This window comes from Panthera onca, chromosome B4 (genome assembly GCF_046562875.1).
Source record: "Panthera onca isolate mPanOnc1 chromosome B4, mPanOnc1 haplotype 2, whole genome shotgun sequence".
Lineage (NCBI taxonomy): Eukaryota > Metazoa > Chordata > Mammalia > Carnivora > Felidae > Panthera > Panthera onca.
The window spans coordinates 130,007,665-130,024,800 of NC_138345.1; the positions used below are offsets into that span (position 1 = coordinate 130,007,665).

The 17,136-nt window shown below is 57.5% G+C and overlaps 1 protein-coding gene across 1 annotated transcript; it reads right to left on the reverse strand.

Annotated features, from left to right (window-relative positions):
- Nucleotides 1–4,845: 4,845 nt before the first annotated feature.
- TXN2 (thioredoxin 2) lies at nt 4,846–17,022 on the reverse strand. The gene is made up of 4 exons (XM_060656452.3): nt 16,900–17,022; nt 15,655–15,908; nt 13,704–13,827; nt 4,846–5,675 (listed from the first exon to the last, which is right to left on the reverse strand). Exons 2-4 carry the CDS (start codon nt 15,906–15,908, stop codon nt 5,562–5,564), a joined length of 492 nt encoding a protein of 163 aa, XP_060512435.2. The 5' UTR covers nt 16,900–17,022; the 3' UTR covers nt 4,846–5,561.
- Nucleotides 17,023–17,136: the final 114 nt, after the last annotated feature.

Genomic DNA, 17,136 nt, shown 5'->3' on the forward strand with positions numbered 1-17,136 from the left:
ACTATATTTGGAGATGGGTCTTTACAGAGGTGGTAAACTTAAAATGAGGCCGTTAGGGCGGGCCGCAGCCCATTTGGACTGGTGTCCTTACAAGAAAGGGAAATTTGGACAAAGAGACCCGAGGAATCTATGGGCACAAAGACGATGTGAGGGCACAGCGGGAAGGTGGCCATCTGCAAGGCCCCACCCGGCCCCCTGCATCCCAGCCTCCCTCCTTGGACAGATCAGGTACCTTCCCACCTCCGTACCTTTGCACATGCTACCCACTCTGCTCCTCCCACTGCTTTCTCTTCAGGCTAACTTCTCTTCCATTCTTCCAGACAAAACCTGTCTGAATGTCCCCTCCTCCCCACGAGGATGTGCAGTCACTCCACACCTTGTCTTCCTGACATGCATGTTCTGGGGCATCCACACCAGGCCGAGCGAGGCGCTCACAGACACCAGCGGGCTGAGGTCGGAGCAGGGGAGGCTGCCCTGCTGGGACTGGAGAGACTATTCCGGCCTTAGGAGTAGATCCTGAGGAAAGGGAATCTTCTGCCTCTGGCCAGGGGTTGGTGGGGGGCGGGGGGGGGGGAGGCAGATAAAAGAGAGAGGCTCAAAATCCCCACTCTTGGCATAAGACGAGGGATCCTTTGGTCCTCCTGGGGACAGCGGTGTGGCAGAGGGGGAGGATGGGGATTAGGCCAGGCCACCCCGGGGCCCATTTCCTAGGGTATGTCTCTGGGTCTCAGTTTCCTTCTATGTGAAATGGGAACAACAGTGGTGACCCCGGGTGGGCGTTGGGCAGGTTAGATTTGGGTGGCGCAAGGATCAATGCTGGACTGCCTCCTTGCTGGGAGGTTGAGGAAGGCTGCAGAGGAGAGAGAGCCAGCTCCTTGCCTGGGGCTACCCAGAAGGCAGGCGGCGGGGGACCAGCTCACCCCCAATTAGTAGTTGGCAGCCGCGTGCGGTGGGGGGTGGGGGTGGGGGGCCGGCTGGCTTAGAGGCAGGAGCCAGAGGGGAGGCCCGGAGCGCAGGGGACCAGACTCAGGGCGAATTCCAGTGGGCATTCTCCGAGGGTGAGGTCACCACCTCCAGCTCCTCGGGGCTGCCCGAGCCACAGGCACCGCTGAGCCAGCGCTGGAGCAGGAGGGGGGTGGCGGCAGGGTGGGGGCCAGGACAGGGAGCCAAATGCCCACAGCCTAAGGCGAGGACGGGCCCCACCCACGGTGAGGTGCTTGGGTCCTTATCTCAGGAAACCTGGTGCTTCCTGTTTAAGATGGAACTGGGGGTGGGGGGTGGGGGGTGTGCGGCAGGGGTGGGGCAGGGGTGGGGCGGGGGGGAGTGGGAAGGCAAAGCCACGGACACTTTCTGGGCTCCAGCTAGGGACCGGAATGCTTCTACATGCCCCACCGTGACCTCATTCTGGAGTGGTGGTTACCGGCCCAGCTTGCAGATGGCGCCACTGAGGCTCAAAACGGTGCCGCACCTTGTCCCCAAGGGAAAGCAGTAGAGCCAATGGCTAAGGACCCAGAGACTTGGGGATCAGACACGCCCGAGTTCAGAGCCGAGCCCCGACACCTGTTGAGGCTCAAGTGCTCTGGGCCTCGCCTTCCTCGTCGGTAAAGTGGTGACAGAAGACGGGGCGTCCCGGGGTCGTGGAGAAGGCTCAGTGACGTGACGCATGCTAATGTGTCCTCAGAGAGAGCCAGCCACCGTCGCCTCACTGTACTGATGTCACAGCTGAGCATCAGAACGGGGGCGGCGATGCGCCCCAGGCCACGCGACTAGTAGGTGGGCAGGGTCAGGACTTGAACCCAGATCTGATTCTTCCTGCCCTCCTTACACCACTGCGGGGTGGCCGCTGCCAGCCCTCGGCTCCCAAGGTGGCTGGAGAGGTGAAGCTCCTTGGAACCACCCATGGTCCCGGCTTCCGGCAGAGCCACGGAAGCCAGCGCCGGCGCCCGGGGTTCAGGGTCAGGCCTGCGGCCGGTGTTCCAGGCCACGGAGAGGAACCGGGGCAGCGTGCCTGGAGGTCCCGCTGGCCGCACAGCATCCTGCCGGCCACCAAGGCCCCAACATTGTTCTCTGGGCCCTCCCAGGTCAGGGCCCACACATCAGGGATTTCCGGCGGCCTGGCCAGAACTGCCTTCACCTTCCGGAGAAACTTTCCCCCGGGGGGTCTGGGGCAGGGGCTGAGCCCCTCGCCCTGGGCAGGGACTGCCGGGAAGGGCAGCGGCAGCACGGTCAACATCCCCTTGACCTGACTGGTCCCGGCCCCAGAGACTGGCCTCCTCAGAGCCACGGCGTGCTCCCCACCTCTCCCGAAGCCCAGGGAAGGAAAGGCTGTGACTCATTTTCATGTTAGGGCTGGCCGAGGTCAGGGCCCTTGGCCTCACGTCCCTATCGCAAATGGGCTGTGACCTGGGTAAGTCACCCTCCCGGTGCCCCTCCGAGGGAGACTTCCGGGGTGGCCCGCAGCCCCTTGCTCTGCGAGCTTCTGGAGGGCACGGTCGGTTTCCTTCCCCATCCAAATGCGCGCTCTGATGGCGCGCCCTCCTGCTGGCTCAGCCATTCCACGGCCATCACTCCGGCCTCAGTCTCCTCCTCTGAGAAATGGGGAGAACTCGGCCTGGCAGGGAGCGCAGGGGATTGTAGCGGAGAACACGCGGACAGCACGACAAACGAGCTTCCGTCCCTGACCTCAGGCATCGGGAGGATGCATGTATAGATGCCGCCCCTGGGACGTCTGGGGGGCCCCAAATGCACGTGGCCGTGCCCGCCTTCCCGGAGGGCGTGTGTGCTTCTGAGGGCGGGCGCCGGTCCCCCCTGCCCCGCAGCGGGACCACCGGGCCCTGTAGCTGCACCGCCAATCCCCGGAGCCCGGGAGCCCGAGGAGGCACCCAGAAGGGCAAGAGCGGGGCCATGATGCAGAGCCAGCAGCGTCCCGGTGAGGTCAGCGCTGTGGAATGAGTCAAATGGGATCACCCTGAGGGTTCTGTGCTCGCAGCCAGTGACTCATGGCCTGAACAGCCGCACCGGCACAGCCTGCCAGCCTGGGATGGCCGAGGCCACCGGCTCACCTCCCGCCGCGGCACACCTTTTAAGGAGAGGGAGCTCGGGGCAGTGCAGAGGCCTCGCCCCCCAGGCCCCGAGGCCTTCGCCAGCCTTTCACACCTGCCGGGGGTGGAGAGGCCGGACCCCCACCCGGGTTCACAAGTGGCATCATCACTTTTTTTTTTTTTTTAACGTTTTATTTATTTTTGAGACAGAGAGAGACAGAGGATGAACAGGGGAGGGGCAGAGAGAGAGGGAGACACAGAATCGGAAGCAGGCTCCAGGCTCTGAGCCATCAGCCCAGAGCCCGACGCGGGGCTCGAACTCACGGACCGCGAGATCGTGACCTGAGCTGAAGTCGGACGCTTAACCGACCGAGCCACCCAGGCGCCCCAGCATAATCACTTTTTAGACATGACCTTGGGTAAGTCAATTTCTCCGAACTGGCTTTTGCACTTGTAATTTGGGAATAGTGCTTGCCTCACGAGAGAGGAATGGAGTGAGGTAATGAGTGTGGAAAGTGCTTGGCAGAGGGCGCCTTTTAAGGAGTGGCAGCGGGGCACGCGGGGAGGGGCCCGGGCGCGGGAGTCACGGCGCCCCGACCCTGAACTCCGAGCCCTGCCCGCCCCCACCTTACTCACCGGGCATCTGTGCAAGTTATTCAATGTCTGCATCAGCGCCTCTTCTGTAAAGTGAGCCGCCGCCCGGCCCGTCTGCCCCGTGGGCTGTGGGACTCAGATCATACGCTACATTCTGGAGGATGACAGGAGAGGTACAGGTGCAGCCTGCCCTGCCTTGATCCCTGGCCCAGGGGCCCGTGGGCTTCGTGATCTTGGACAAGGGCCTCAACCTCTGAGTCGGTCCCACGTGTAAAAGGGAATGTTGACGAGGACGCTAACCCTGTGCGGCCACCGAGGGGTCAGGAGCCCAGAACGAGGCCCGGCGCCCCGTGAGCGCCCTCCGGGCACTGGCTGCTACTGCCCATTGCCCCGCGGCCCTTGGCCTCCTTCCGCTACTGCCAGGTGCTGGTTTATATGGCCTCTGCACGCCTGTGACAGGTCCCGGTCTGCGGTTCTGGCCGCTCCCGGGGCGGCCCGGCTCTTCTGCCTCCGCCACAGCGGCCTTCCCCAGGTGGTGCTCACACGGTTTCAATAGGCACACGAGAGCCATCGAGGACAAAGCACACAGGAGTGGTCACGGCACCCCACGGGCGAGGGCAAGGGTACCCCCGGTGTTGAGCGCCCACGGCTCCCAGGATGCCGGCGCCTTGGCTGGGCAACTGAGCCTAAGGGCTGTTTGGCCCCAGGAGGGAGATAGAGGGCGGGCGTTCTGGGCTGGCACCTTGCTCCGTGGGCCGAGGGGAGCCGGGAACAGGAAGGGGCGGAGAGGCTGGCCGAGGCGGAGGAGGTCCTGTGGCACACACAGGGAACAGCCAGCCCAGCTCCCTCAGGGGGCCAGGCTTGCCGCGGGAGTGGCCCTGTGCCCGTTGGCAGAGACGGAAGCGCTAGAAGCATCCAGGGGATCGGCTTTAAGAGCCCAGGCTCCAGGGGCAACCACGCCTGGGTACAAACCCGGGCTCTGCGCCCTATGAGCCCATGTCCTTATCTGCATAACGGGACAGGAAGCGCCCTCTTGCCTTGTGTGTGAAGGTGGCACCGGGACAGCGGCCATGACTGACAGCACTGTTAGTAACAGGAGAGGCTGGCCAAGGGCAAGAGGGTGGCAGAGAGTCAGAGGAAGCAGGGACAGCAGGCCAGCCTGGGAAGGGGACACAAGTGCTCCTGGAGCCCAGACAGAACAGAAGCTGTCGACAGAGCAAACCCTGGCTTTATTGGTCCCGTTTGTTCACAGTGAGGCTTCCAGAGGCAGGGGCCTGACTCCCCCCTCCCTCTGCCCAGTGCATGTTCTCCGCCCTCGTGCCTGGGAAGGAAGGAAGGTGGCTCTTTGGTGGGGGGTGGTGGCTACAGGGTAATTTAGTGTGGGGCCCAGGGTCTGTTCTTCACAGCAGGAGGTAGAAGGGATCACATAAAGTTCTTTATTACAGACCTACAAAAAATGAGAGAATTATATATTACTCTCACTTGTTTGGGTTTCTTCTTTCCTTCTTCTTTTTTACAAAACAGCAGCAGGGAAGAAAAACTGCAGGAGGCAGATGGGCCAGGCACCGGGGTGCAGATCGGAAGGGGCCAGGGACACGCGGCCGCCATTGGCCCGGCGCACCGCGGGCTGGCTGGCCTGGGGCTCTCTTCAGCATCCTGGGGGAACTGAGGCGAGCCCTGGTGGGAGCAGACAAGAGAGAGTGGGCGGGAAGACGGCTGTCCCCAGGTCAGTGGCAGTCAGCCGGCCCGGAAGCCCCGGAGGCTCCCAGGGTTTGGGGGCCTGGTCTCCAAAGCACGGGTCCACAGGGGCTGGACAGAAGGGAGGAGGCAGGAAGGGCCAGCACAGAAGGTCTGAGCTGTAGCGGGGATCCTCCTGGAACCCTGGGGCCCAGGTGGGCAAGGGCCACCAGGATTCTTCCCTGCGTGTCAGCCAATCAGCTTCTTCAGGAAGGCCTCCAGCTGGTCCTCGTCCTTGATGCCCACGAACTTGTCCACCACATCCCCGTTCTTGATGGCCAGCACGGTCGGCACGGCGGACACCTGGGTGCAGGAGACAAGGGGAGGTGAACTCCTCTCGACCGCCACTCCCAAGCCTTTGTGGAGAAGGCCGGTGGCTCCCACGGGGCACTGACGGCCCAGGCGGCGGGCGCGGCCCCTCCTCTTGGTGCAGGGGTCCTGCGGGGCCTGGAGGTTCACCCGCCGGGGAGACTTTTCCACTGCAGGGTCCCCGCGGTCCCCTTCCTCCCCCAACCGCACGACTGACTCACTGGCCCAGTGGTTTGGCTGCAATGACAGGAGAGATGAAAATAACCCGTCCGTGCAGCTGCAGGCCGGGGCTGGGGGCGGGGCGTGGCTGAGGAGCCCGGAGAAGCTTCCCGAGGAGGGAAGACCCAGAGACTGGGGTCCGTGGCCTGGCTTGGCCCCTCGCGGGTAGGCTGCGCCACCTCCACGGCCCCGGTGCCCTCTTCTGTCAAACGGGGACCAAAGGATCTCCCTTGAAGGTTTAGGACAAACGATCCAGATGCAAAGCTGAGTGGTCAGGAGCTCAGGCTCTGGAAGCGGCCACTCTGGGGGAGCCACTTCATCACTGTCTCCGTGTCCTCATCGGCAGAACGGAGCCACCGGCGGCACTCGTGCTGGGCTTGGGGGCTGCGTGGGATAATGCACATGGTGCCCTGCGCCTGGCAGGCACATCGAGTGTTAGGACCTGGCAGAGGGCCTGGTATGCAGTGGCGCTCAACAAATGGTGGCTGCAGAGAGCATGGCAGAAAAGTCTACCGCAGGAGCCACGTCGGCTCGCTGCCGTGGCCGGTTAGCAGGGTCCAGAAACTCACGGACTCCGACTGGACAGCGTGGGAGGAGGGGCTCGGCTACACACGATCCGATGTTTACTTATTAGGGGGGTCGGGGGCAACATTCTTGGCCTGTGAAGCATTTTCTCAAGTTCCCTCGGGGGACCTGTGCAGATTACACGGCATGTCAATGAGGCCCGCTGCACTCTGGCACCTAGCATTTTCTGCCGCCTGGGCTCCCTGCCTGACGTTTGTAGACATTTTTTTAAAAAATGGATACACAGAACAAGATAAACAGACTTTTCTTACACATGTTAACTACAAAGTAACAACAGCAATTTACACAAACACACCCCGTCTTCGGGATTCTGAGCGCATCCTGCCCGTGAGTCATCTCGGGAAACCAGACTTCGGGGTTAGAACGTTCACACCGTGCGCGGGTCACTTACAAGAGAACCGCAGGCCACAGCGGCCCGAGCTCATACCTCGGGCGGTGCTACCACTCGCTCCCGACTGTGTGGCAGACCCTGACCTCCGCTAACTGGCTCTGGGTGGACAAACGCGGCAGGTAATACGACAAAGTCCCTATTCCGGTTAGTCCCTCCCGGCCCTTTTGAGGGCTGTCCTGGGGCTGACACGGTGGCAGCTGATATGCTCCTCAGACCCATCCGGCAGGGGGCTGACCACGCATGCCACTGCCCGTGGCCCGACCACTGGCTCCCGTCCTTGTCGTTCACGACTGTGGCAGGGGAGGTGGCACGAAGTACAAAGGTCCGGAATGTGGCTCTTATGGTCTCCAGGCACAGGCAGGGCCCAGAGAAACTTGCTCCGGCCGGGCCGCACACCCAGTCGTTTGGGGTGCGCGTGTGCACGCGTGGAACACGTAGGCTCCATCCCCAGGCTGGAGCCCAACGCAGGGCCTCAAGTCACGACCCTGAGATCAACACCTGAGCGGAGATCAGGAGTCAGATGCTTAACCGACTGAGCCGCCCAGGTGCCCCAAACGATTTAATTTTAACTTAATTTAAAATATGTATTTCTAAACGTTTGCTTGTTTTTGAGAGAGGGTGAGCAGGAGAGGGACAGACAGAGGGGGACAGAGGAGGATCTGAAGTGGGCTCCGTGCGGACAGCAGAGAGCCTGACGCGGGGCTCAAACTCACGAACTGCTGGATCGTGACCTGAGCTGAGGTCGGAGCCACCCAGGCGCCCCAAGGTTTTATCTTAAGTAATCTCTACACCCAACGCGGGGGCTTGAACTCACAACCCCAGAGATCAAAAGTTCCACACTTCGCTGACTGAGCCAGCCACGCACCCCGAGCTATGGTCTTATGCGCCCTCTAGTGGCCTGCGAGGGCAGCTAGGGCGCCTCAAATCCAGCCATTCAACGGAGGCACCAGGCTCAAGCCCTCACTAACTGCATCCCCTCCCCTCCCGTTTCTTCAACCAATATAAAAGCTGTGTGTCAGGGGCTAAGTGTGGCTCAGTGGGCTAAGCATCTGACTCCCAGTTTCGGCTTAGGTCATGATCTCTCTCGGTTTGAGCGTTCAAGCCCCGCATCAGGCTCTGTGCTGGCAGCTCAGAGCCTGCTTAGGATTCTGTCTCCTGCTCGCTGCCTGTCCCCTGCCCGCGTGTACTCTCTCACTCTCTAAATAAATAAATAAGCTGTGTGTCACTGTACGAGAAGTAGTCTGATTGCTTTCGCGTGTCCTCTCGGGACGATGCTCACTGTGGGGCCTGGAGGGGACTCAGTTTCCAAGAACTTCACGAGTCCCACCACGATCACACCTGTGTGTTCACATGCGTGCACGCACGCGCACAGCCACACTGCGGTCAGCTGTACCGCAGACACTCCGAGGCCTGGTCATTACTGACCGAGGGCATTCTTCCAAGCGTTGAGTCCAAATCGCACAGGCGCACAGAGCAACGGGCTTGCGGGAAGCCGGCTTTTCCGGGACACTGCTGTGGTACCTGGGGTGTGATGGGACTTCCCTCCCCTGAGGTGGCTTTGCGGATCTGGAGTTTGGCTCACAAATCAGGAGGGGCTGGTGCTTGTAAAGCCGGCCTTAAATGGAAGTGCACAGGTCCTTGGCACACGCCTGTAGAATGTGATCCAAGTGCAAGAGGGGCCGTGGCGGACCAAGAATGCTGCTTCCCTCCCAACTCTGGCAGCTCTGAAGGGACCGAGGGGCCAGGAGAGAGATGAACAGACGTGCGAAGACGCACTGCTTCTCCTCCTGCTCTGTGACACCACCGGGAGCCTTCCAGGCTGGACCCGAGATGCCCTGAGAATTCAGGGTAGGGTGGGGTGTGTGTGTGTGTGTGTGTGTGTGTGTGTGTGTGGTCCGTCCCCACCAACCTGCAGCCCAGTGGCTCGCCCTGTGCGACTGAGCTCAGTGTCCCTGCTCAGTCTCCCCCTTCTCCCCCCCCAACCTCCTCCACCTGTGAGGACCTACTGAGGGACAGACACAGCGCTAGATGTCACAGGAGGCTGGCCACCTCCTCCTCAGCTAACTGCAGAACTGATGCAAAGGAAAAGACCACTGTCACCGAGGCTGCTACCTACTGGGGGCTCCTTTAAGGGTCAGGAATGACACCAACCGCTTGCGTAGGCTACCTCATAAATTCTTGCCTCGAGGTGGGGTCGCTCTGAAGAGGAGAAGACAGAGGCACAAGCGCTGAATGAGGAAGGGCGGGAGCTGGGATCTGTCGCGGGATCCGTCTGACTTTGCTGTGATCAAGCTGAACCATCCCTTGGCCTAAGAGCTACCGGGTCCCAGCAGGGCGAGGATGAACGGGCAGCTGAGCAGCCTCCAGCCTGGGAAGCTCCCGGTGGTGTCACACTCCACGTTTCAAATGAGAAGCCTTCGGACACGGGAGGGTTCTGGGACAAAGCTATTATTGAAAAACTCAAATCCAACTCTATGACGTTCTGGAAAAGGCAAAACTATGGGGACAGTAAAAAAGATCAGTGGTTGTCAGGGGCGCCAGGGGAGGAGGAAAAAAAAGGAAAAGGTGGAACCCGGGGGGATTTGTAAGACGGTGACGCTATTCTGCACACAACTGTAATGGCGGATGCGTGTACATTGTCAAGACCCACGAGATGGACACCATCTGGTGGGACCCCTGCACGCCCCCAGAAGGTCAGCATAGGACTTTCCAACTTTTGCTTCTCGATGTTTGTTTCCACGCTGCTGGCAGTGCTCACCTAGAAGCTGGTCGGAAGAGCAGAATCTTGGGCTCTTCCTACACCTACTGAATCAGAATCTGCTTTTAAGCAACATCCCAGATCGTATTCATGTTTGCGAAGCACTGATTTAGAATACTTGCAAAGCGGGGAGATATGGTAACGATCGCTTCTAGCTACGTATTCATAATAATATGAAATAGTAATACTCAGTAAACTATGGGGTTATACGAAACATTAAAAGGAAAAATAATTCAAATGAAACCTTAAACGAGTTTAAAACACCACCCAAGATGGTGACAGTGGTTGTATCTGGGGCAGTAAGATGACAGCTGACTTTCCCCCTGATTAACTACTTGGCTGTTTTCCTAATGCTTTTTAAAGGGCCTTCTCCATACGAGGAGAAAATAAAAGAGTAACAGCTCCAAGTGTGAAGCCAGAGGAAAGCATAAAGCTTCGAGGGTCCACATCTGGATCCACTCTCTGCCCCCAGTAGCTGGCAAGGTCTGTACGGAATGCCCAGCCAGGCAGCCGGGACGAGGAGACGGAGAGCAGAGAGCTTTTCGTCTGGCCAAGCCAGGGCAGTGCACGATCGGGTGGTGGTGGTGGTGGGGGGGTAACCCTAAAACTACCGAAGCCCCGAGTCTTTCCCTTCCCTGTCCTTTGGGAGACCGTGGGGGTCCAGGGTGGTCAGCTGAGCGAAGCAGAAGTGTGGTGCCTGAGGGAGGAGACTTGCCCCGAGGGCATGTGCTGGGCACGAGGGGAGGTTCAGGAAAGCCTGGAGAGAGGGACCAAATTCCCTGAAAACAATTTTTTTTTCCTTTTTTAAAAGTAGGCTCCAAGCCCAACGTGGAAGTTGAACTCAGGACCCTGAGATTAAGAGCCACATGCTCTGTGGACTGAGCAGCCAGGCGCCCCTCCCTGAACACCATTTAAAGCAGTTTCTACCACATGTTCATCCAACACTCGGAAAAGGAGGAAGCTGTCCCGGGAGGTACCCTGGATCTCTCAGCTGAAACGTCTTCGTCCTCTGGCTCTCCTCCAAAAGAACAGGTGTGAAGGAAGGAAGGAAAGGGGGTCAGGAAAGTCCCTGTTGGAGCTTCCTCAGCCCTGCAGTGACCTTGGCAAAACAGGGCTTGGCAAAACAAGGAGGCTGGGACCAGCTGATGTGACCCACGAGATCTGGACAGTGGACAGAGGGAGGAGCGAGAAGGTCCTACAAGAGGACCCAAGTCCACATACACTTTCCAGGCTTGACCACAGGACCTCAGTGCCCAGCCCTAACCACCAGGCTCCCTGGAATGCAGGTGGGGGTGGTCTTGGGAACCTCACCACCCGGGGGGCACCCTGTTGGCAGGAACCGGATTATTCTTCTTCACATCTGTACCGGTTAACCACGGTTCCTGGAACATGGCTGGCGCTGAGGGCATGTCTGCTAAAAAGTTCTACTGGCTGAGGCTGATTGGCATGGCGGCAGGAGTTAGCCGAAGACATCTTATGCCCGCCCCTCGCCCTGGGAATGTCCTGGGAGCTCCAGCCCTCAGCTCACCCCCACAGCTGCCGCGGGCCTTGGGGGAGGGACGGACAAGTAGGAGAAAGGTAGGGGCATCTGAATGGCCAGTAAGTACCCCCTTGACTGAACGCTCCGTGAGAGAGCTTTCAAACACAGCAACTTGGGATGCCTGGCTGGCTCGGTCAGTAGAGCATGCCACTCTTGATCTCAGGGTTGTGAGTTCGGGCCCCAAATAGGGACGTCGTTTACTTAAAAAAAAAAAAAAAAAAAAAAAAAAAAAAAAGACAAAACAGAACATCAAAGTAGTAACTCATCCCTCTCCCCTGCGCCAGCCCTCGTAAGGCGCCCTCAGTCACTCAGCGCCACAGGCAGTCCTACACCCCCTCACTCATCTGCAGTGACCATCGGTGGCTTTGCCTGCCCGGCATCTATTTCCTTTCCCTCTGGTTGGGGCAGCCTGATTTCCTGGCGGGGGGATCACTGCCACCCCAGTGCAGCAGGCAGCCAGCCTATGCGCATCCCCGTCCCCTTGGGGACTGGCTGGAGGCGGCATCTCTACTTGAGCTGGGCTCGGGCGGGGGCGGGGGGGGGGGGCGCTGAGCCTGGACTTACAAACTCGATCAGCACCCCTTCCCGTCTGGCCACAGTCAACTCCCCCAGTGGCCTGTGCTCTCACTCTCTGCTCAGTTCCCCACGCTGGCCATCCAGCCGCAGTACATCTCTCCCCTTTCTCCAGCTGTTGTGGTCTCTGAGGCCCAGAAGATGCCCCCACACCCCACTCATTTCCTGCTCCGGGCACACAGGCACTGCTATTCTGTGAGCAAACTGTGCTCACCCTGACCCCAGGGCCTTTGCATTTGATGTCTGCTCTGCCTCAGATTACTCTTCCAAAGAGCTGCTTGCTTCATTTCCTTCCTCCCTCCAGGTCTTTGCTTGGATGTCAGCTTCTCAGAGACCTTCCCTAACCCACCCTTTTATTTTTTATTTACTTATTTCTTTTTTTATTTTTTAAAAAGTAAGCTCCATACCCGACATGGGGCTTGGACTCATGACCCTAGGATCAAGGGTCACATATTCTATCGAGCCAGGTGCCCCCACACCCTTTCCAAAATGAAACCCTCGGGGCGCCTGGGTGGCGCAGTCGGTTAAGCGCCCGACTTCAGCCAGGTCACGATCTTGCGGTCCGTGAGTCCGTGAGTTCGAGCCCCGCGTCAGGCTCTGGGCTGATGGCTCGGAGCCTGGAGCCTGTTTCCGATTCTGTGTCTCCCTCTCTCTCTGCCCCTCCCCCGCTCATGCTGTGTCTCTCTCTGTCCCAAAAATAAATAAAAAAACGTTGAAAAAAAAAATTAAGATTCAAAATGAAACCCTCCCATGGGGCACCTGGGTGGCTCAGTCAGTTAAGCGTCCGACTTCAGCTCAGGTCATGATCTCACAGCTTGTGGGTTCGAGCCCCGCGCTGGGCTCTGTGCTGATAGATGGCAGCCTGGAGCCTGCTTTGGATTTCGTGTCTCCCTCTCTCCCTGCCCCTCCCCCACTCACACTCTGTCTCAGATGAGTAAACATTAAAAAAAAGAGAAACCCTCCCCAGCCCCATGTTCAGCCCCACCTCATTTTCTTGATTTGTTTCCACAGCACTTATTACCTAAAGCAGGGATCCCATAGGCCAGACCCAGCCTGCTGCCTGTTTGTGTAAATAAAGTTTTACTGGCATACAAGTATGCCCATTTGTTTCTACACTGTCCCTGGCTGCTTTCAATGGCAGTTGAGTTTTTGCAATAGAGACCAATGCCCTATAGAGCTTCGAGTATGTTCCACCTGGTCCTTTAGAGAAAAAGTGTGCTGATCCCCTTTTTTGGGGGCGGGGAGGGGGTTAGCTTTGTTCATTGTCATATCGACAACCAAGTAACAGCACCTGGCATTTAAGAGACTCTGAACACACATCTGTTAAATGCACACAGAGACCAACCAAATGCATTAGACTACCCTGTCTCCGTGTGTGCTGTGCTCTTGGCCTTTCTTCTCTGCGCATCCTTCATGGCCCCAGTCAGAGGTCCCCCAAAACGGAAGCATTCCCTCCCCCGACCCCAACAATCAGTCCCTTCTTCCTTTGTGCACCTCTGCTGTCAGCACCTCTCACCGTACGCTGAAATGACCTGTCTACCTGTTGTTCTCTTGCTAGACTAGACTAGGGGTGCTGGACACAAGGTGTTCATCTTCTTTGTGCCAGAATCACGGATGCCTGGCTCACTGCGCGGCTCCCGAACGACGGCTGACGGAATATGTGCGTGGATGAAAACATGAACGAAGGAGTGCGTCAGTGCCCCAGGACTCAGACAATAACCTGGTGTTTTGGATCATACACTCCACTTCCTAAAGGTGGGTAGACAGACAAGCGGCTCAGAGGGTCAACAGAGTCACATCTGCAAAGGGCTCTGAATTCCTGAGAGCTCTAGGAAAAACCGAGACACTTCTTCCTGGCTGCCTGGTGGTCCCCAAGATGTGTCCCGCACCTGCTATCCTAGGGCCCAAGCACCCCTCACACCAGCTGCACTGTGGCAATCCCCTGCCGATTCATACCTCATATTCTAGGGCGAGGTCTGTGTGGTCGTCAATGTCCACCTTGGCCATCACCACTTTTCCATGCTGCTTGGCCACCACCTTCTCTAACCTTGGCCCCAGGATCTTGCACGGGCCACACCACCTCAGAAGGGGAGAAAGGAAGCATCCAGTCACAAGAGTGCTCAGCAATCGATTTACTGCCTCCCCAGAAACTTCCCTTGACCCACATCTTTCTGAGGGGCCTTTTGCCCTTATTAGCTCCGTTTACAGTGTTTGAATATTAACTTGTAATGTCAACAGGTCAAATGATAAAGCCGGAACTCTGCAGCGGGGGAATTTCCAGGGGTCCCGGGCTTCTAAATCACAGTCTTCATCAGAAGACTCTTATAAGGGTTATTTCAATAGATATAAGAGAATTGCACTGTCACAGAAAAAAATATGAGATGTGAAGTTAAAAGGTTTGGGTTCCAACAAAGACTCCTCACCTATCAGCTCACTGTTCTGGGGCCTCAGTTTCCTCTTTTGAGAAAGAGAGACCATGTCTCTCCAAGCAGCGACGAGAAATCTACTAAGGCAACATGAATAAACATACTCTGTAAGCTGCAGGGTTACTCTAGATGCTTCACGGACCCACAACTACAGGGAGGACAGACCTGTGGCTAGGGAGCTTCTACGACATGCTAGTCACTGCGCCAGGGCCTTCTCAGCGTTTACCGCCCAGAACCCTCAGCCCCACAAAGGAAAAGAACACGCCTTCCTAAGAAACTGAGGAGCACACAAGCTAAGGAACATGTGCGTGGTCCCAGATCTGGCGAGCGGCACACGGGAACTGCAACCCGAGGTTGTGTTCCAAATGTCTTCCTCCAGCCCTGGTTATCCTGGGATCCCACAGGCCCCGCGTCAAGTGCTAGCACGGTACCGATCACAGCTGTTCCCCTTCGGGTGGTGAGCTCTTTGGGAACAGGCTGTCATCTCCGGAGCACTAGGGACAGTGCCAGGCGCTGAATGAACAAGCTCACTGTCTTACTTCCTCGTCGAAGGAAATGAGGCATCATCCCATTTATCACTCATTTGGGAAGTCCTCTCTGGAGTGCTCACTATACAGGGGAGGTAGAAAGCTCCGCCTTCCACGAACCCCCGGCTGATGACCCCTATTTTATGCTCAGCCTTGAAAACGCTTTCCCTTCAGAGATTTCAATTAAGGAACTCACAACACCTAAAAACCCAGTCTGCAAGAGCTTATCTCCTATTGTGAGAAGAAAGGGAGGCACAAGGAGGTCACACGGCCTGACCAAGGCAATGTGGTGAGTCAGAGAGAGTGGGAAAGAAGACAAAACAATCTGCCTGACGTTTGTCCGGAAGGCCTCCCAGCTTGTAACTCAGGCTATGCCAGGTCTGTCCAGTTCTTTGGTAGCCAGGTGGCTGCTTAGGACCCAAAGTCTGGAAATGAGAAGGCCAAGCTAACAATTAGAAGGCTAGAGGCATTTAAGTCTCCCTAAAACACACTTGTACAGCACTGGAAAGAAAACCCTGCCCGTCCCCTGCGTGCTGGGATATCACTGTGGGGACCCTGATAACTTTTTGCCAGCCCTTCCCAGTTTGGGCGGCAAGATGTTAAACATCAACCTATCCGCAGGGCCAGGAATTGATATATACCCCACAAACCAGATGATGGGATGGTCCCTATTTTTCCTGCTTTGGTCCAAGCTGAAGGGGACTCAGCCATTTGGGCAGCGAGATACAGAACGTGAGTGTTTCTCAGCACCAATGACAGGGAGCTTTGAGGACTGTTTACTAGTGTGTGTCTTACCAGACTGCACTCAATCTTTGATGGCAGGGACTGGGTCTTACCAGCCTTTGTAAGGAGACTACATCTGAGAAGCATCGAACACGGTACGAGACACAGCAGGTACTCAGTAAATACCTGACCGAGCAACACCCCAGTCTTCTGCTGACCCCTGGGACTCACTGTGCGTGAAAATCCACAACCACTGGTGTTTCACTGTTGACAACTCGGTCTTGAAAGTCAGGTCCATCCTGGATATTAAAGGTCGTTGTGCAGACTCTGGTGGTGTATATTGACCGGGCTTGGTTGGGTGTTACTGTGAGGTCACCAGGACTGCACCGCACGGCCCAGGAGGTGAGGGGTGCCCACCGACCCTGAGGCGGTTTCCTGGAGATGACGGAGGCCAGGAACCTCCTCAGGAGAAGTCGCTGAGCCATCTGTGAGGGAAAGAGGCAGGAACAGTTCGAGAAGTCAACACTGCAGGAAAAGAAAGGTATTTGGGGAGAACTGGGGGGCTCCACATTCAGGGCCGGAAGAATTCCAGGAAATGATATGTAAGATTTCTAGAGGAGGGGGCGCCTGGGTGGCTCAGTGTTTAAGTGACCAACTCTCTTGGTTGCCGCTCAGGTCATGATCTCACGGTTCATGGGTTCAAGTTCTGACAGGTTCGAGGCTGACAGTGCTGAGCCTGCTTGGGATTCTTTTTCTCTGCCCCTTCCCCGCTCGCGGGCGCATGCTCTCTCTCTCTCTCTCTCTCCTTCTCAAAATAAATAAACCTAAAAAAACCCCGATTTCTAGAATAGAGGTAAGTGAAGAATGAAAATCAAAAAGCAGGAGTCACATAACACAACTCGGAAATTGGGCTGATGACAAAAGAGAAATCAGGATATTCAGAATTATAACAGAAGGGAGGGAGGAACATATATTCATGGAGAACCTGCCAAGGGCCAAGGGGGCCTTAGTTCTCCCAGATCACCCAGGAGGAAGTTTCTACAGTACTGCTCCCACTACAGATAGGGAGTCCGAAGCTCAGGTAAATTGTGACACGCCCAAAGTAACCTATTAAATGAGAGTCAACACTGGAACCCAAGGCCGTCTGCAGATTCTTTATTACTCATTTTAATGAGTGTTCTAACGGGAAATTAAGGCACAAGGGAGTTATCAAAGGATCAGAAAAGAGGAATCGCAACAATTCAAGGTGGGGGGAACCAAGAGGTTCCGGACCCGGAGTGTGTGGGGGGGAATAAAAAAGAAGGGACATGCGTTGAGGGACTGGGGAATCGGACGCCGCCGGGGATCCCGGCCCTCCGGAGGACAGGTCCCCCCGCCCGGGGCCTTCGCCCGGTCGGCCGCCGGCCAGCGCAGGAACAGACCCGGAGCTTGCCTCCGCCGCGACACCACCTAGAGCCACCCCCACGAGCCTCCTACCTCCCTGCAGCGCGAGCGGAGGGATGCACGGCCCGGCCCTCCCCGTCAGTCAAGGGCACTCCTGCCGTCACTTCCTCGGGGGAGGGCCTTTCGAGCATCACTTCCGGGGACAGACAACCTGGAGGACGGCTCTCCGCAACTCGAGAGCGGCTTGGATTTTCCACCAATGGGGATGACGGACGACGGCACAGCGGAAGGGGTGGAGCCTCAGTTAGGGACCGGAAGAGAGGTGTTCTC

Bases quoted from the DNA above. Each gene is read 5' to 3' on its own strand.
- TXN2 (XM_060656452.3), bottom strand. From the start codon at position 15,908: ATGGCTCAGCGACTTCTCCTGAGGAGGTTCCTGGCCTCCGTCATCTCC. The intron at 13,828-15,654 runs GTGAGTCCCAGG...TCCCCTTCTGAG, and splicing joins GTTGTGGATTTTCACGCACA to GTGGTGTGGCCCGTGCAAGA. The intron at 5,676-13,703 runs GTATGAATCGGC...TCCTGCACCCAG, and splicing joins ACCTCGCCCTAGAATATGAG to GTGTCCGCCGTGCCGACCGT.